At 41.1% G+C, this 19,767-nt stretch overlaps 1 protein-coding gene across 3 annotated transcripts in view; it reads left to right on the top strand.

Annotated features, from left to right (window-relative positions):
* Nucleotides 1–1,278: 1,278 nt before the first annotated feature.
* Nucleotides 1,279–19,767, top strand: part of LOC129634048 (protein diaphanous homolog 1-like) — a 61,085-nt gene continuing 42,596 nt past the window's right edge. The window contains exon 1 of one of the 3 annotated variants that reach the window (XM_055556018.1): nt 1,279–1,655. In XM_055556018.1, the coding sequence (XP_055411993.1) occupies nt 1,539–1,655 (117 nt within the window). In that variant the 5' untranslated portion in view covers nt 1,279–1,538. The other 2 variants (XM_055556014.1, XM_055556023.1) reach the window with 2 other exon arrangements.

Genomic DNA, 19,767 nt, shown 5'->3' with positions numbered 1-19,767 from the left:
CAGTCCTATGCAACTTTCCATCAGGCATTTAGAAAGTGCAAGGTAAAAGCTGAAGGTCAGATTTAGGAGCCAGCCATTTTGGCAGACTCCTTGTAACATACCACACCCTAGATTGAGCGCTGGCAGCTCCCTAGTGAGTCACTGGCTGTCCTCCAGGAACATGCAGTTGAAGTCTTTTGCTGGTTGTGAGCACGATAATTAAGTCCAGATTTTGAAGGCCTACTGGGTGCCACATGCTTTTCACACAAAGGACCAGATGTAGTGGGGTGAATAGGGGAAATTGGTGAGGGAAGAATCAAGATAGTAGAGCAAAGAACACACTTTTGGAGAATGCCTGTTCTTTTCACTCAGGTTTATGTTAATTCAGTTGAGTTCAGTCGCTCAGTCATGTCCAACTCTTTGAGACCCCATGGACTACAGCACGCCAGGCTTCCCTGTCCATCACCAACTCCCAGAGCCTACTCAAACTCACGTTAATTGAGTTGGTAATGCCATCCAACCATCTCATCCTCTGTCATCCCCTTCTTCTGCCTTCAGTTTTTCCCAGCATCAGGGTCTTTTCCAGTGAGTCAGTTCTTCATGTCAGTAGGGAATGCTCTTTAAACACAGGGCTTGGCAATCAGACGAACCTGGGTTTAGTTTTTTTTGTCAATTATGCGTCCTTGGGCAAGTCACTTCAATTGTCAAATTTCCTGTCCTTAAAATGGTGAGACTAGTGGAATCTGTCACATGCCATTGTGGAGATTCAGTAAGAAAATACAGGTCGTATTTTTGCTAAGGGTCTGGCATAGAACAAGTGTATGGTAAATGGTTAACTATTATTAAGTTTCAGGCACAGCAGTGGCAATAACTAGTTTTCCCAGATTAGGAACATGGAACGTAGTAGACCTGGGATTTAGAACTAGGTAACTGAACTCCAGAGCTAGTAGAGTTTGCTCTAGCACTGGCCCTGAACCAAGCTCTGTTCTTGGCACATAAATGGTAGCTATCACTTTAGTTTTTCGTGTGCTCCATGGGTATCGAACACATAAAAACTATTATCCTGGAAAGCCTGGCATTAAATTTTCTGCCAGGATAAGTCTCTCTCATACAATTTTTTTGGTTCATAATAATATCACACTCTGGGGTGTGAGAGGGTCCAGGCTTCACAGCCACGTGGGCACTGCGTGGGAGCAGGGAGGCCTGCGCCACTCCAACCGGCAGGCGGCGCTGTCCCAGAGAGACCGCCCACTCACCACCCCCCACGTGAGTCCAAATGGTTAGGCCCGCCAGGCAGGTAGTGCGCTTCCGCGGCTTTCCTCCACCCTCTCCCTTCCCTCGTTGGTAGGGGCTGCGGGTCCGGGCGGAAGTGGGGCAGGCAGGCGGGAGCGAGGCGTCGCCGTTGTATATTCATGAGGCGCGCGCAGCCCGGCATGCTAATGAGGCGGGGCGCGGCGGCGAACTGAGAAGCTGCTGGGCGGCGGCGGCGGCAGCGGCGGGCTTGGAGCTGCGGGCGGGAGCGGCGTGGGCGTGGGGTCACTAGCAACGCAAACCTGGACATGGAGCCGCCCGGCGGGGGCCTGGGACCCGGCCGGGGGACCCGGGACAAGAAGAAGGGCCGGAACCCGGACGAGCTGCCTTCGGCAGGCGGCGACGGCGGCAAATCCAAGAAATTTGTGAGTGTCTCTCCCACCTGGTTCCCTCAGGCTGGCCCCTTAACTGCCCTCAGGACCCCAGAGACCCCCCGCAGCTGGCCCTAGGGGTGCACGCCCGTTTCTAGGGAGCCGCCCCCGCGCCTCCCTTCCTCGTTTTGCTCGATGCTGGGCTCCGAAGCCGACCTCTGACCGCTGTGGGACCTCGGGGATCCCCGGAGTCCCACCCGGCTCTTGCCCTGGCAACCTCGGGGCTTTCTTCACCCCCCTTCTTCCCGCCCTCATGTTCTGCCCTTACCCCGCGTAGCCCTGCACAGTCTCAGCCCTATCTCTTCCCTCTCAGCCCCACTTCCTTTCTTCTTCCTCCGTTACCCGAACACGCCTTCTCTATCTCTAGCCTCAGTGCTTTTCTGGGTCCATTTTCTCTTATTACCCTTCCCCCCCTTTTTGGTATCTTCTTATTTGCTTCTCCAAAGGTCACTTCCTTCCCCAAGCTTGATCCCTTTCACCTGCTAACTTTGCTCCCGCCCAGTCCCCTCTCTGGGCCCTCAGCCCGGTGTCACCTGATAATCCTTCCCCTCAGGAATGTTACCTGACTTGGGCCCTACCTTCCCTCTTCCCTTGGACGTTTGTCCTTGTGACTGCAGAAATGGGTTCCTGCCCAGTTCCAGGTCGTTGGGTATGACGGTAGTTGACTTTCCAGTATTTCCCCATCCAGAGAACCTGTCTCTGCCCTCTTGCTAATCGGGCACTTGTCAGGGGATTGGAACTTCTCTCAAGAGTATGCCCTTCTTGACTTAAGAGTGGTGATCACCCTCCCCCACGGGGAAGAAGTTGGACTAAAAAGGTCCAGAAGTTTTTGAGTACCTGATTATATTGTCTTCTGTGCATTTTCATGATAATCTCCTCAGCTCTCCCGCTACCTCCTGTGCCCCAAAGGTACTGAGAACCTTTTTCCCAATCTGTTGAAGAGTCAGGCTTTCCTCAGGTGCCAGTTTCTTCCAATCTGAAAGAATATTGGTATTCGTGTAACACCGTGCTTATCTTATTATCTTTGCCCACACTGAATCTTTGTTTTTACTCTATCCAGGGAAAGATAGGGGGCGCTGTCCAAGATAGGGCGTCTTGGATAACCGTTTCTAACTACTTTTGTAGTCTTCTCTCCCACGTAATTAACTCCGCCGCCCCATTGTCTCTTTCTACTAACCAAATGGTTTCTAACTTTCCCTCTTTCTCTTATCTCCACCCATTAGCATTCTGACGCAACTCCACAAGTTTGGGAAGAAAACTGAGAAAGTGATGAAAACAGGAAGATAATGTTGCTTTGGGACATAGAGGGTTGAGATGTAGAGAGTACTGAACAGATTTAAAATAGTGACTCATCTCTTCCTACCTATTTCCATCAAGACAGGTGCTTCTGGGCTGTCCTTTCCAGTGACTGTAGGCTGTCAAGTCAGTGCCTGTTTTTATCTGGTGACTGTCTTTTTTCCCCCCAGAAATGTGGGTTTAATAGTAGTGACAGCCTTCCCTCACGGGTGATCAAAGCAACGTTCTCCTAGGTTTCTTTAGGATAAGCATGACACTCTAGGCAGGGAGCTTTCCTGCTAAGTCTTAAGCTTTAGGGCCCGTGTATCTTCTATTTCTGTATCCTTTTGTTTTGCTTTTGTTTCCATGGGTACTTTTTGACCTTATTCACCCGAATTCCAGCTATTTTTGCTGATTTATAGTGACCTTTGTGACTTGTAAATGTTTTTCAAGTTCTAAATGGAATTTTATGTGTGCTTGTTTTATCTAACAAGAGTTTCACTAATTTGTGAATTCTGCTAAGTATTTGGGGCTGAAAGGTGAGATACCTGAGGAAATTCAACTTCTTTTCACCTGTTTCTTGGAATGTCCATGGAGTTTTGTGTATGCTGAGTGGATTTGGCTCAGAGTTGGTATTTGCTTTAGGGAGGGTGGAGCTGAACCAAGTTCTCTTTTTCTTTCGAGGTGTTTTTCTTAACTCTTAATCTGCTGAATTTTTAGAAAATACGTACACACACAGGTAGTGAGAATTGCATTCCTGGCTGAGGGATTGGTAGGTTTCCAGGAAAGTAGTGCTGTTTTAACCCCTTTATTCCCAACTGTACCTTACCTCAAGGCTTTACCATAGTCTGTCTTTCTCATTGCTTTTTATGTAAGAACTGTGTGGAAATGAGAGCTTAGGAGGAGCGTTGCAATCCACTTCTCTTTGTGTCTGTGTATGTATATGGGGGTGGTAGAGTGGGCGAGATTGCTGGTTTGCATTTGTTACCCATGGCTTAGTTTTCTTGAACTGTAGGCTAAAAGTGAAGTCAGAGGTTTCGCCTACTCCACCTTTTCTAGTGTGTGTCCTCGGGAACTCCATTAAGAATACATTTTATAACACTGCACTCGTTTGAACTGAGTGTGCCTGAAGATTATTTGTTTGCATCTGAAGAGTTACTAATCCCTTTAGCTGCTGTATACCTTTCCAAGCTTATGCGGGTTCTAAGTGCAGATCAACTGATGAGAATACAGAACTCACAATTTACCAAAAGTTTGCTCTTTACTCTCTGAGGTAGCTTGTGTGGAAAGGACACAAGGAGCCTAAGTTGAAAAAGTGGTGAGGATCATCTTTTTAAAACATGTGGTTGTTTGAGATGCAAACGTGTGTGGTGAAGCCAGGCTGTCTGGTGTTCCATTCCTTGGTTCTTCAGTCTGTCTCTGGGCCATGAGCTTATCCCTCGTCCAGCATTATTTCAGTTCCTTCTGGAAGCCCTTAAGACAAAGGAAGATAAAAATGCTAAATGAACAGAGTGTTTTCTTACTTTTTAGCAGTGATGAGCGTGGGTGTCAGATAGACTGATTTCTGAAATATGTGTAAGGAGAGTAAGTATAACCAGGATGTTAGGAGGCTGCAAAGCTTTTCTGCATTTTGTAGACTGCATGTCTTCTCATACAATCAAGAATTGATCTGTTTTAAGAAAGACTATTGCATCTTGATTCAGCTAGGAGCCTAACTTTGTAAAACATGCTTAGTGTGGGATTAGAGACAGTACAAGGTATGTAATTTTTTAAATCTTGTTTATTGTTGCACACCTATGTTAAATTTTTACCATGTTGCAGTTTCCAAAAGCAAAGTGAGAGTGAAAGTTCGTTTAGTTGTAGATCCCTGTCCATCCAAAATGAGAGCAAGGATGAAGGATGCTAGGCAGAATTTTAAACAGATATTAGGAAAGGTGAAGATTATAAAAGAAGTGGAGTTGTTCATGCTTCTTTCCTCATAAAGATACTAACTTTGATCCAAAAGGTTGCTCAAAACTTTATACAGGTCACTTGTGTTTTTTGAAAGTTGATAAACACAGGGATTACCTAGTTTAAAAAGAGGGAGGGGAACCTACAGGAATGTTATTGAGAGTTTGAGATGACAGCATGATACCTTAAAAATTTGCCCTCTGCCTGCCTAGTCTTTAAAGACACAGCCCAAGGATCACTGGATAATGTTACTTTCACTTGTCTCTAAGGAAATCCTCCTTCATAGGAGTGAAACTGAGGGAATGCCTCAGCATTTAAATCTCTTGAGAGAGTTGTTAAATGTTGGGATATTTTTATAAAAAGAGTTGAAACTTTTATGACCTGTAAATTGTTTTAAATTGTTGTAAATTTATTTTTAAAAGCTAAGAAAATAGTAACAAGTGAAGAATGATTTAACTTTGTTGATGGGCATACAGGTCAGAATAGACTAATCGTATTCCTTGCATGGTAAAATCACCTTTTGTTACCCCTGGGGTGCTCAGTGTATTTTGTAAATGGATTGCCAGGTTATTCTTGGAGAGTATTATATTTTCAGTGAAATGTAATAGAGGCTTAAAAGATAAGGTGCGAATTAGAAGAACAGGTTAAAAGCATGTTTATTAACAAGAAATATTCGGTATTGTAGAGAAACAAAGTTTGTACATGCAGGTGGTGTTTTCTCTCATTTTGTGTCTCAGTTGAAATCATTCATGACTACCCAAAACATCCCAGTATTCAAACAAACCTTGTGTTTTTCTTTATTGTGTTGAACCTTCTATTCTTTATCACTTTTATTTGAAAGCAGTAGGGAAAAAAATCACCTCTTGCTAACCAGCAGAGCACCATTGATTGGTTGTCCCTGATTAGGGTTAGGTGAGACCATGCCAACCCTCTCTCCCTGCCCTGCTGTCTGTCATTCCCTCCCTCTTTGTTTTTTAATATTGCCCAGCTGCTATAAGAACTGATTCTAGTCCTTTGGATAGCCAGGCCTTTGGGGAATCAGTAGTAGTAAAAGATGTTGATGCTAAAATTTCTTAAAACTTCAAAGCTAAAATTGAAAAGTAAAGAATATTTTAATCACTATGAACATATCTTGTTATCTACCTGCTTTTTTTTTTTTTTAACAATTTTTCCTTTTTTTCCAAACAATTTTTCTAATCGAAGAACTCTTTTAAGAGAGTAAAGTTACTGAAGGAAAAGGGAAACTGAGACCAGTATTTTAAGGAATTTTACCACTGATTACAGGATAACTCTGGGTGAATCATTGTTCTTTGAACTTTGAGATTCTTACTTCATTCATTATTAAAGCTTGCTATGAATGGTAGTCTTAAAATTTTAGAGTTGGAAGGGACTTTAAATGTCATCAAGCCCAAACACCCACTCAGTGCAGCAGCAATCCCTTCTTACAGTTGTAGGTTGAAAATTGAATAAATAACTGGAGGAGGAAAAAAGCATAGATTTTTGGATTCTACATTTCCTTTAGTAAATTTCAGGATCTTGGAAGAAAAGTGATCATGTAAAAGGAAGAGATATGCTAGAAACTCTGAGACTGAGAGAGAAAAGATTGAAGAAAGTGACTCTGTTGCATAGTTCTGTGACAATTAGGGAGTATCAATTTGTCCTTTAAATAGTTGCTTAAATTTCTTCCCTCCAAGAAGGGGGATGAGATGGATAAGGGGACACAAGAAAGAATTGTCATAATGAACTGAACTAAGAGAAACACGTTGCATTCGTGTGTGGAAGCAATGTTATATGGAAGATGGGAAATTTTATCCTTGGTTGTGATTATAAGTAGTCTTTAGGCAGTAGCTGCTTTGGCATTTTGTCAGGGTAGCAGATACAGGTAGAGTTTATGGTGTCCTAGGTGATTTTTCTAGGTTTCTGATTGTGACTTATTCCCTGTTTTAGGAGTAATACTGTTTGAAAGCAACAGGATTTTCATTTTCTTTTAAGACTTAGCATACTTTAAGGATCCAGCAGAGATTGATGTATAAACTGTCTTTGATCCTAAAGGTTACAGAAAACCAAGGTAGTAGGCTTATATCTCAGATATAGCTGCCTTTTTAAAAATATGTTAGAACTCAAGGTTCAAGTAAAAAGATAGCCCTCATTTTTTTTTCCCTCTCCCTAGAGTAGCTCATACTTTATTCGGGGTCTTCACCTTTCTGGCTGTTAACCCTAACCATCTTTTTTTATTGGTGTATAATTAACATATAATAAACTACATATATTTAGTGCACAATTTGTGAAGCTATTACCATAGTCAAGATGACGAATATATTCTACACCCTCAACAGTTCCTTCTGCCTCATTGTAATTTCTTCTTCTCACCCCTCCTTGTGCCCCAGTGCTCAGGTAACTAACCACTGATTTGCTTTCTTTAACTGTAGATTGTATTTTCTAGGAGCTTATATAAATGGCATTATACACAATATGAACCCTTTCTTTTGGCTTCTTTCAGCATAATGTATTTATGTTAGCTATATTAATAGCTCATTCTTATTTTTTTATTGCAGAGTAGTATTACATTGTATGGGTTTACCGTAATTTATTTTTTTATAATTTTATTTATTTATTTTGGCTGTGCTGGGTCTTCGTTGCTGCCCAGGCTTCTCTTTAGTTGTGGTGCACAGGTTTCTCATTGTGGTGCCTTCTCTTGTTGCACAGCATGGGATCCAGGGTACTCGGGCTTCCGTAGTTGCGGCATCTGGGCTCAATAGTTGTAGCTGCCAGGCTCCAGAGCACAACCTCAGTAGTTGTGGTGCACTGGCTTAGTTGCTCCGCCGAATGTGGGATCTTCCTGTATCAGAGATCGAACCTGTGTCTCCTGCATTGGCAGGCAGCTTCTCTACCACTGAGCTACCAGGGAAGCCCCTACTATAATTTATTTATTTACTGTATAGACATTTGAATTGTTTCCAGTTTTGGAGCTTTGTTGTTTGGATTGTTTCCTGTTTTGGTTCTGTATTGTTTTGCTGGGAACATTCATGTACAAGTTTTTGTCTGGGCATACGCCTTTATTTTTCTTTGTAAATACCTAGGAGTGGAATGACTTGGAGAAGGCGATGGCACCCCACTCCAGTACTCTTGCCTGGAAAATCCCATGGATGGAGGAGCCTATTGGGCTACAGTCCATGGGGTCGCTAAGAGTAGGACACGACTGAGGAACTTCACTTTCACTTTACACTTTCATGCATTGGAGAAGGAAATGGCAACCCACTCCAGTGTTCTTGCCTGGAGAATCCCAGGGACGGGGGAGCCTGGTGGGCTGCTGTCTATGGGGTCGCACAGAGTCGGACACGACTGAAGCGACTTCGCAGCAGCAGCAGTAGCAGCAGCATCTTTTCATGTGTTTCCTTGCTCTCTGTATATCTTCCTTGAAGTATCTGTTCAAAAATTTTGCCCACTTAAAACTTTTTATTACAGTCTAAATACAAGTCCTTTGTTGGATATATTCCTCCTGTTACTTGCCTTTTCACTTTCTTAACAGTATATTTTGAAAAACAAAAATGTTTAGTTTTGATGAAGACCAATTAATTTTTTCTTTTTAAATTACTTTTTATTGGAGTACAGTTGCTTTACAGTGTTGTTTAGTTTCTGCTGTACAGCAAAATGAATCAGCCATACATATAATGCATCCCCTCCTTTTTGGACTGAAGTCCAATTAATTATTTTTGCTTTTTGTATCATATTTCAAAAATCTTTGCTAAAATCACAGTCACTAAGGTATTTTTCCTAAAAGTTTTAAAGATTTAACTCAAATTCTCCTCTTATCACTGTGGAAATATGAGTTATATTCCACATGTTTTCTTTGGGGTGTAAATTTTCACCTGTAGACAAGACAGACCATTTCCAATTCTTTTAGGATTGCGGACCTTTGAGATTCTATTTATCCTGAAAGCATTTGCATTTCTTATGTGGTATTAGAAACCTTTTGTTTTCCTGTACTCAGTGTGTTACAGGTTGTATAATGCCAATCTTCCTATCTATAAATATTAATGATTGTTCAGCATCTTTATAGATAGGAAGATTACTTCACTGCAGACCGGAAGGAGAGGGAGTAATAATAACAGTAAGAGTAACAATAATAATAGCACTTGTCTGTTATACTTACTTGGCCCTAGTGCTGCCCTGAAGAGCTCTAGACTCATTATCTCATTGATCTACATCAACCTCATAAAGTAGGTACTGTTGTTATTCCCACTTTATAGGTAATTAAACTGAAACTCAATGTGATCAAGCAACTTGCTTTAGGTCATAGAACTGGAATTCAAAGCTAGGTCTAGCCGATTAAAAAATAAAACACACACACAAAACCATGTTTTTATTTACTGCTTTGTGTTGACAGCTTATAAGTGTCCAGTTTTTTCACTGTGTAGTGTCAAAGGAATTCACTGTTAGGAATTTCATAGAAAATTTTGATGGTATATCTTTTGAGCCCTTTGACTACTGTGGTTTATTAAAACTAGACTTTGCTTCAGTTCAGTTAGTGGGAAAGAAGTATTGGGTCTAGGTTAACAAAGTGCTGTGGCTAAATACCTAACTGCTTTTTGCATTTAATAATTTAGACTTTAAACCATGTCAGGAATCTTAATTAAATCTTTCTTTTCTTAAGCATGTATAAGTAGCTGTTATAGTGCATGCAAAACCTATCTTTCTCCAGGTTATTAAAAAGTTGTCTAAATTATTATTTTTAAAATGTAACCTTGTTTCTTTTGTAAATAGAACAGCTCTAGCAGCATCACTTGTCAGGAATTACTGTCAAGAGCAACAAGTAGTGGTGACGTACAGGGAGGAGGAAGCTGCTGCTAGACCAGCTCTCTAGTTGTCTTTTCTATATTTTAGAACTGGCCCTGAAACTTGACCATAAGGATTGCAAATGGTTACCAACTCCAGGGTCTCTCCTGAGTCTGGGAACTGCTGAAGTTTATTCTCTAGACCTAGCAATTGGTTAATAATTAAGACATTGCCACAGAGGTCCAGGTACCTGGAAACTAGGATTTTCTGTATGATTTGTGGCAAAGAGTAGAGAATACAGTTTCCTTGTTTGTGTGAATCTACCCTAGATCCAAAAGTCGGAAGATCAAGAAGTCATGTGGTTGACCTAACAGGTTCAGTCCATGCGTTTTAAGAGGTTGTAATCTCATCCATGGCTGTAGAAGAATGGACAGGAAAAGCTCAAAGGCCATGAGCATAGGAGTGGGGGCCTTTGAGATTCTGTTAATCCTGAAAGCATTTTCACTGCATATGTGGTGTTATAAACCTTTTGTTTTCCTGTGCTCAGTGTGCTATAGTCTGTAGCTGTTCAAAAGTTGTAGAAATTCAGAGAAATTAAGGAATTAAGTGGAAAGATTACTGAACTGAGAGTCAGAAGACCTAGGTTTCAGAATCTTAGAATGCTGGAGGTGAAAAGGATGGTTAAAAGTTATTTAATTCATATCTCTTATAGATGAAGAAATGTGGGCCTAGAGAAGTGATCTGTCCAAATTCACAGCTAGGACTAGAACCCCCATCTCTCATTCCCAGTGACATATTCTTTCCATATATTTCTACTTAGTCTGACTGCTACTAATTAACCATGTGAACTCTGGGCAAGTGACTCCTCTTTTCTTGGGCTTTTCTTGTAAAATGAGAGAATTATTAATAGCATGAATGATTTCAAAGATCTATGCTAATATCCCAAACTCTGCATGAATAATTTAGAATATAGTTGCGGGCAATGCTAGTTAGTGTCATAGAAGACGGGGAACATGGTCAGCCCTGGAAATCAAGGATTGGTAGAGGAGAGGGGGAAGGGGTTTCATGGGGTGGGGAGTGGTGTGAACACAGGCTCAGGTTTGAGTGTGTGGCTGTAGTAAAAAGAAATGGCCTGGTTATAGCCACCAAGAGGATGGGTGGGAGATGAATCGTTTAAAGAAAGCCACTTCGTAGAGATTATTTTATCCCTGGGAGGAGCTTTTAGGTTCTCTTTCTGTAGAAACCTATAGAAAGCAGGACTGAAAATTTGCATTTGGTAACATGTCATGATGCATGTTGATGCAGTTTTTGGCCTTGTGAATATGTGATGGTGAAGAACTTGAATACATTAGTCTTAAGGTTCCAGCAAATCTCTTCTGCTGCCTAGATGGAGTTTAGATAGTTGTTTGTTTGATTTCCATTCCTTTTCCATTATAATAATCCAGCTTCTCAGACTTTCAGTGATCATTCTAGATTTTTAAAGACAAAACTGTCTTCATCTGGAGTCAAATTGTAGGCTCAGGTGGGAACTGTCATTGAGGGAACAATCTGAGCCTATCTTTGGGTCCTTTCATTTTCTTCTAAACATACTCCAGCACAGTGCAGTGTAGGTTTTTATCGCATGCTAATTTGAAATGTTCTTTAGTCTTTTGTGAAGGCACTATATATGGAGAGAGAGAGAATATGATATCGAGATCTCTTTTGGGGAGGGTGGATCATACCTCCCATCTAGCTTGTAAGGTACCTAAGAGCAGTGATGGTGTTTAGTTCATGTTAACAATATCCTGTTATGTATTTTAGTTTTACTGTTAGTCTTCTGAATCTTGGGATTACTTTTAAGGTTCTCCATTTCTGTGATCTAATGACAATTTTGAAAACATTAGTCCTCTCACCAAGGTAATGGTAAGGCAAAGAGAATCACTGATATGACTATACCAGACCAGAAGAACTCTGTTGAGAAAAGATTTTAATTTTTCTCTAGAGATAGTATCTTAGGTTTTGTCTTGTGTTTAATGAAGGGACATGTCTATAGGATTAAAAATCTCAGCATTATTTCACACAGAACAGGACTTCAACTTTTATCATTATAAATGAGAGCAGTATTTGGCCCAATGGTCTTGGGATTGATAACATATATTTGGGGCTTCCCTCGTAGCTCAGATGGTAAAGAATCTGCCTGCAATGCAGGAGACCCGGGTTCGATCCCAGGGTCTTTAACATACAGTTAAAGTGAACAATTGCTAAGTCCCTGTATTATTGAATCTGTTAGTACAGTAGTCTTTCATAGCTTTATGTAGAATATTAAAGGTCTACATAGAATAAAGAAGATGAAGATGAGACTTCAAGTCCCTAGGATATGTCTGGATCTCCACAAAAAAATGCTGCTAGCAGTAAGATTGCCTTTGTTTTTTTCTCCAAAGTCACATATTTCTGCCCATAACAATGGAGTTCCTTCAGTTCCTTCATTTGGCCTTAGAAGCAAAGTTGTTTTGGACTCTTCTAAAATTATTTCATCTTGCTTTTATGGGGCCTAAAGAGATATTTTTAGTTTTGTTAGTTTTTGTGAAAGATGTGTGTCAGGCTCCCCAGGCATAGAGGCTTCTAGTGATTTCTTGATTCTGGTATTTTAAAAAGATGGGAGTTGGCTTTAGTTGGCAGCTCTTTGCATCCGCCAGGGTTTGTTCGTTACTTACTTCTAGGCCCATGGGTGACGTCTGTTTCCTGTGATTGAAACCACAAGAAGAAGCAGTGAGAAGCCACTGTAGGATATGTCCTATTCAGCAAGCAGCAGACATCGGGCTGCCCTCAAAAGAGCAGGGGTAACTAAGCACTGCTTTTAAGGGTTCCTGAAGAGACCCTAAACGTGATCTGACCTAGCCTCCTCATCTTAACATGAGAAGGCCACTGAGGCCTAGAGGTATTAAGTTGCCCAAGGTCATGTAATTAGGTGAGTTCGCTTTTAGACTCCACTAACTGTTCATTATTCTTTCTCATATTGCATTTTGTAACTAAAGTTTATTAACTGTGCCCTGCCAGATTGTATCCTTAAGCAAAGTACTACTGGAAAAGAGTAAATGCTCGTGGGCATTTTAAATATGAAAATTGGATGATGTTGCTCTGCTTTGCCTTTAAAGGCTGTGCTATGATTTTTTATACTTTTCTTTTGAAATGACTTTTACATACATTTTCAAAATAGCAAAGTCTAAGAACCCTCAATTTTTAAATTTTTATTTCACTTAGTATTTGAACATTTTAGTCATTATTTTTATGCACAGATATTTTTTACAATATTGCAGTTCCAGTTTCTACATGTTTTCTTCTTGTAAAACAATGTCATAAATATTTTTCAGCTTTCTCATCTTTGAAAATTGCTACTTTTGTTTGAAGTGGAAATTTGTTTTTCCTAACCACACCACACAGCTTGTGGGATCTTAATTGCCCCAACCAGGAATCAAACCTGTTCACCCAGCAGTGAAAGCAGAGTCCTAACCACTGGACTGCCAGGAAATTCCTTGGAAATGTATTTTCATTATAAAAGTGATTTTCATTATTATAATTTTCTAAGACAGTATAGATGTGTATAAAAATGAAGTAAAACAATCCCCTCTCTTGTTTTCCAGAAATCATACTTATTTTTTAATAATTAGATCCAAAGAGAAAAGTACATGATATTAATGCATGGAAGTCTCTTTAGAGCCTGAGTACTTTGGCATGAAATTCTGTAATGTGTTTGTGTTAGAACATAGTTCCACACAAGTACAGGTGCTGAAAGTATTAGAAAGTTCTTGTTTTAACTCTTGATTATACCAATATTTCTCATTACAGAGGAGTAATGAGATTTCACCTCATGCTGTCTCCCCACTCCCTTCCCCAAATTTTCTCAAAATCTTAGTTCTAGATTTCTAACAGGCCAGTAAATGTTTACTGTGGTTTCGTAAGATCAAGTCTGGCTTTTTGAGTAGTTTAATTTTTGGATTAGTTAAGCTTATTATCAGTAGGCCCTGATGACTTCTATCGTCACATCATTCAGGAAGGATTGAGCAGGAATGATGTGAGGATAAAGGAAAAGAGGGGTAACCATCACTTAGAAATGAAGGATTTGAGAGTGGCATTTAAAACAAGGTGGCCTCATACTCATTGCCTGTATGTAGCAACAGTGTCAGCTGCAGGAACTTCCTGTCTACCAGGCCTTTGGGTGTGTCATTCACAGGCTCACCCATGAAGGAAGAGTAGATGTTCTGCTTCTCACATCACAACATGGGAGGAGAAGACCGTTGCTACGGAGATTGGAAAACAGCATTCCTGAGTCATTGACTGTTTCCAAATGAATGAACAACACCCCCTTTTTTCCTTAGCTTGTCTAAGCTAAGGCAATAAAGAGATCTAATAAGAAAGTAAAGAACAAGTATCAGTATTTGGATCTTGAGAAATATGTCAAAACTTTGGAAATATAGGTTAACATTATTTATTGCTTTCTATTTATGTATTTGGAAGTTTTATCAGAACCTTCAGATGATGACAGACTGTGTGCACCTCCTTCCTGACAGCAAGGGAGATGGGCGTGTCTGCCACGCCATATGACACATTGGTATGGTAGGAAACTCAGTTCAGTTCAGTTGCTCAGTCATGTCTGACTCTTTGCGACTCCATGGACTGCAGCACGCCAGGCCTACCTGTCCATCACCAACTCCTGGAGTTTACCCAAACTCATGTCCATTGAGTTGGTGATGCCATCCAACTATTTCATCCTCTGTCGTCCCCTTCTCCTCCTGCCTTCAATCTTTCCTAGCATCAGAGTCTTTTCCAATGAGTCAACTGTTCGCATTGGGTGGCCAAATTATGCGGAGTTTCAGCTTCTGCATGAGTCCTTCCAATGAATATTTAGGACCGATTTCCTTTAGGATGGACTGGTTGGATCTCCTTGCAGCCCAAGGGACTCTCAAGAGTCTTCTCCAACACCACAGTTCAAAAGCATCAATTCTTCGCCGCTCAGCTTTCTTTATAGTCCAACTCTCATGTCCATACATGACCACTGAAAAACCATAGCCTCGACTAAACAGTAGTAAACTAGGACTTTAGAACCTGAGTACTTGCTCTGTTGGCAGCTTGTTTTCGCAACCCCTGAGTTCTTTGTAGTGCAAGGGGGTGGCAGTTTGTTTTGGATGGACATCGGGGAAGAATGCAATGTTCCCAGTCTGGTTTCCACCTGTTCTGCTGAGCTGGAATAGTGAAACCTGAGTGGACTGTCCTTCCTGGAGGCTATCAGCTATCTAGGATGCAGGCTCTGCCAGTCCCAGGCTTCAGGACGAGCTAAGCTGGAGGCAAAAGGTTACCTTCTCCTTTTCCTCAAGAGACTTGCCTTGTTGGACAGTTCGAGAACTATTAAAATATACTGGACCTATCTATCAGAGGATTGATTCTAATATTAAGATAGTTTTCCCCCTGGTAGCTTGGATGGTAAAGCGTCTGCCTACAATGTGGGAGACCAGGGTTCAATCCCTGGGTTGGGAAGATCCCCTGGAGAAGGAAATGGCAACCCACTCCAGTATTCATGCCTGGAAAATCCCATGGATTGAGGAGGCTGGTGGGCTACAGTCCATGGGGTCGCAAAGAGTCGGACACGACTGAGTGACTTCTCTTCTTCCCCCTCATTTTAATTATAGTTGGGAAATGTGGTTTTTTTGGAAAGCAGATTCTCATCAGTTTTAGATGGTTATGAGGGAAATTGAGTTTGTTGCTTTAATTTCTAAGTAAATTGCTTCCAGTTTATAAGTAAATTATTGAAAAAAGGAATGGAATATAGGTACCTAATGTTTTTTATATGGCATTTCTCACTTGTGCTTCACATGGGCTACTGCTTAGAATCTTTCCAGGCTCCCTGGTTTGTATCAGGAAACATACTTATTCTGGAAGGCAGGGGTAGACTGAAAGAAATCTTTTAATTAGGAATAAAAGATCTTGGACTCTTCTCTACTGTGTTTCCTTTGTTGTCTCTTGTATGAATTCTGACAGTACTGAGTTTAGCTGTGGGGCTGCCCAGGCAGTGTGGAACTAAGTGGATGAGCTGCTAGAGGCTTACTTACTCCTTCAGCACGTTTTCCTTAGCAATCACGGAGAATGGGAGTGTGCCATCTCATTCCTGGGGTCTGCTAGATAATCTTCAGTTTTCTTTCCCTGAAGCACATTTAACTTTATAAAGGTAAATTAGCTTTATAGTTCATGTTTTTCAGTTTCTCATCGTTTTGTGCTTCTCTTTTATAGACTTCCTTTCCTCAGATATACCGTTTTCCTTTGATTTTCTTTTTCCAAGTGGGTACTTCAGTTCTACACAACTGTTGAGTCTTTTGGCACCAGAAAGTAATGATGTCAAAATCTAGTTTGTTTCTCTGTAAATGGTCGATGAGGTATTGACTCATTCAGTGCCGTCTTTGGGCTGTGATTTGAAAATGGAAAGGAAGGTTTCCTACATTTGAAGGTATCCATTATTTCCTTCTCTCTAGTTCTAATTGACTTCTTTATAAGAAGTGGGAATTGAAGGGAGTTTCATTGGTTCCGTCATCATAAATTATATACTTTTTACCAAGCACTTTGCAAAACAAAGTGCTTTACATCTATTTTATTACTCTCCACAGAAACCCTGTGAGACAACATAGTCCTAGAGATAGGAAGACTGAAATTGTGGTGGATAAAAAGAAAAGCTTACATTACCTTTTCTGTCCTTTAGTGGAAACGTAGCAAATCTTGTGGCAAAGATGGAATAGGATTCTTTGGTAACTGAATTCAAGTTTATGTTATGATCCATTACCTTGCTATCCTAAGAAACAATGTCAGTCCTGTACTAGGATAAAATGAATCAGAGCCAGACCTTTCTCTCTGTTCGCTTTGATTCTGAGTGACAGATACCTTACCTGTTACTTCCTGGGTAGATGTATTTGGACTTGGAAGGAAACTATTGTTGGCTACAGTGAGACTTATTTCCCATTTGACTCCTAGGTAGCCTATGTCTTTGTTTCTTTGTTGTTTAGTCACTACGTCCTGTTTGACCCCCTGGACTGTAGTCTGCCAGGCTCCTCTGTCCACAGAATTTCCCAAGCAAGAATACTGGAATGGGTTCCTATTTCCTCTCCACTCAGGGTCCCCCGGCCTTATTCATAGGGAAAGACATTATTCTCAAAAGTTTGGTCTGAGCTGTCTACAACAATCATAAGGTACTGTCATAAACCTTGACTTGAAACTTTTCCTTTGTTTGTTCATTTGAATAAAGTAATGAATAAATTAATTTACTGGGCTTAGAATGATACTCCTAAATCTAGAGTGATGATAATTTTTAAAATATTTATAAAGTATTAGACATGTCAAATGGCAAGAATACACAGAAGAACCATACAAAAAAGATCTTCACGACCCAGATAATCACAGTGGTGTGATCACTCACCTAGAGCTAGACATCCTGGAATGTGAAGTCAAGTGGGCCTTAGAAAGCATCACTACGAACAAAGCTAGTGGAGGTGATGGAATTCCAGTTGAGCTATTTCAAATCCTAAAAGATGATGCTGTGAAAGTGCTGCACTCAATATGCCAGCAAATTTGGAAAACTCAGCAGTGGCCACAGGACTGGAAAAAGTCAGTTTTCATTCCAATCCCAAAGAAAGGCCAGTGATGCCAAAGAATGTTCAAACTATCGCATAGTTGCACTCATCTCACATGCTAGCAAAGTAATGCTCAAAATTCTCCAACCCAGGCTTCAACAATATGTGAACCATGAACTTCCAGATGTTCAAGCTGGATTTAGATAAGGCAGGCAAACCAGAGACCAAAGTGCCAACATCTGCTGGATCATTGAAAAAGCAAGAGAGTTCCAGAAAAACATCTATTTCTGCTTTATTGACTATGCCAAAGCCTTTGACTGTGTGGATCACAATAAACTGTGGAAAATTCTTCAAGAGGTGGGAATACCAGACCACCTGATCCACCTCTTGAGAAATCTGTACGCAGGTCAGGAAGCAACAGTTAGAACTGGACATGGAACAACAGACTGGTTCCAAATAGGAAAAGGAGTACGTCAAGTCTGTATATTGTCACCCTGCTTATTTAACTTATATGCAGAGTACATCATGAGAAACTCTGGGATGGATGAAACACAAGCTGGAATCAAGATTGCTGGGAGAAATATCAATAACCTCAAATATGTAGATGACACCACCCTTATAGCAGAAAGTAAAGAAGAACTAAAGAGCCTCTTGGTGAAAGTGAAAGAGGAGAGTGAAAAAGTTGGCTTAAAGCTCAACATTCAGAAAACAAAGATCATGGCATCCGGGCCCATCACTTCATGGCAAATAGATGGAGAAACAGTAGAAACAGTGGCAGACCAAAATCTGCAGTCACCAGAATCACTGCAGATGGTGACTGCAGCCATGAAATAAAAAGACACTTACTCCTTGGAAGAAAAGTTATGACCAACCTAGACAGCATATTAAAAAGCAGAGACATTACTTTGCCAACAAAAGTCCATCTAGTCAAGGCTATGGTTTTTCCAGTAGTCATGTATGGATGTGAAAGTTGGACTATAAAGAAAGCTGAGCACTGAAGAATTGATGCTTTTGAACTGTGGTATTGGAGAAGACTCTAGAGAGTCCCTTGGACTGCAAGGAGATCCAACCAGTCCATCCTAAAGGAAATCAGTCCTGAATATTCATTGGAAGGACAGATGTTGAAGCTGAAACTCCAATAATTTGGCCACCTGATGCAAAGAACTGACTCATTTGAAAAGACCCTGATGCTGGGAAAGATTGAAGGTGGGAGGAGAAGGGGATGACAGAGGATGAAATAGTTGGATGGCATCACCAACTCAATGGACATGAGTTTGAGTAAACTCCAGGAGTTGGTGATGGACAGGGAGGCCTGGCGTGCTGCAGTTCGTGGGGTCGCAAAGAGTCGGACATGACTGAGCAACTGAACTGAACTGAGACATGTCAAATGAACCAAACATGGATTTCTGCCTCCAAGCAACTTACAGTTCGGTCCACAAAAACAGCTACAATAAATGGTCTGAAGAAGGACCTGATACAAAAGTATTTAGAGCCTGGCTTGACTGAGTCCTTTAGATCTTTTTGTGGTATGACTGACTATGGCTAAGTGTACTATTTATAGATGAGGAATAACGATTTCCTTTTGATATTTGTAGGAGTGCTGTGTCAACTGGTACAGTCTTCACGTGTATATTTTTCTAGAAGTTTTTCTGTAGTAATAGCAGCACGATTATTTTTATAGAATGTTCTCACTAGTACATTTTATGACCTTAATGGTTCCTAAGGAGGCCTGGCGTGCTGCAGTCCATGGGGTCGTGAAGAGTCGGACACGACTGAGCGACTGAACTGAACTGAATGGTTCCTAGAAGTGTGTCTGGTTTTGTTTTGTTTTTAATAAATAGGGGAACTGAAGCATGAGGAATTAATGTGATTCACTCAGAATCATACTTGCAGTGATTTAGGATGCCAGAAGTAAAAATTAGGACTCATGATCTTTTTCCTTTAGCTAAAGTTCTAGATAAATTTTGTCAGTTTGCTTAACGTATTGGTTGCCTGCTTTAATATGACAAACTCAATAGCTTAAAATAAAACCCACTTGTTAGCTCACAGTTCCGTTGGTCAGAAGTCCAGCATGGATCGTGTGGCTGTGTTCTCAGTGTCACAAGGCTGAAATTAAGGTGTCAGCCGGGCCATTCCTCATCTGTAGTTGCTGGAGGAAAACCTTCCAAGTGCATTCAGGTTGGAAGAATTCAGTCTCTTGCAGTGGTAGGCCTGACTTCCCTGTTTCTTCGCTGTCTCTTAGTTCTAGAGGCTGTCTGTAATCCCTGCCGTTTGGCCTCTTAGGCTCAGACCAGAAATGGCGTGTTGAACCTTGTGTTTCTCACTCTTCACTCTAGATTTAAAGGACTTGTATAATTGGGTCAGACCCACACAGATAATTTCTCCTTCTTAAAAGTCTGTCCTTGGGGATTCTCCTGGCAAGACTACTGGAGTGGGTTGCCATGCGCTCCTCCAGGGGATCTTCCCAACCCAGGGATGGAACCCAGGTGTCCCACATTGCAGGCGGATTCTTTACC

This window comes from Bubalus kerabau, chromosome 1, assembly GCF_029407905.1.
Source record: "Bubalus kerabau isolate K-KA32 ecotype Philippines breed swamp buffalo chromosome 1, PCC_UOA_SB_1v2, whole genome shotgun sequence".
NCBI classification, from domain to species: domain Eukaryota; kingdom Metazoa; phylum Chordata; class Mammalia; order Artiodactyla; family Bovidae; genus Bubalus; species Bubalus kerabau.
The sequence above is the reverse complement of the archived record's forward strand: the minus strand, read 5'-3'. Positions and strand labels throughout refer to the sequence as shown.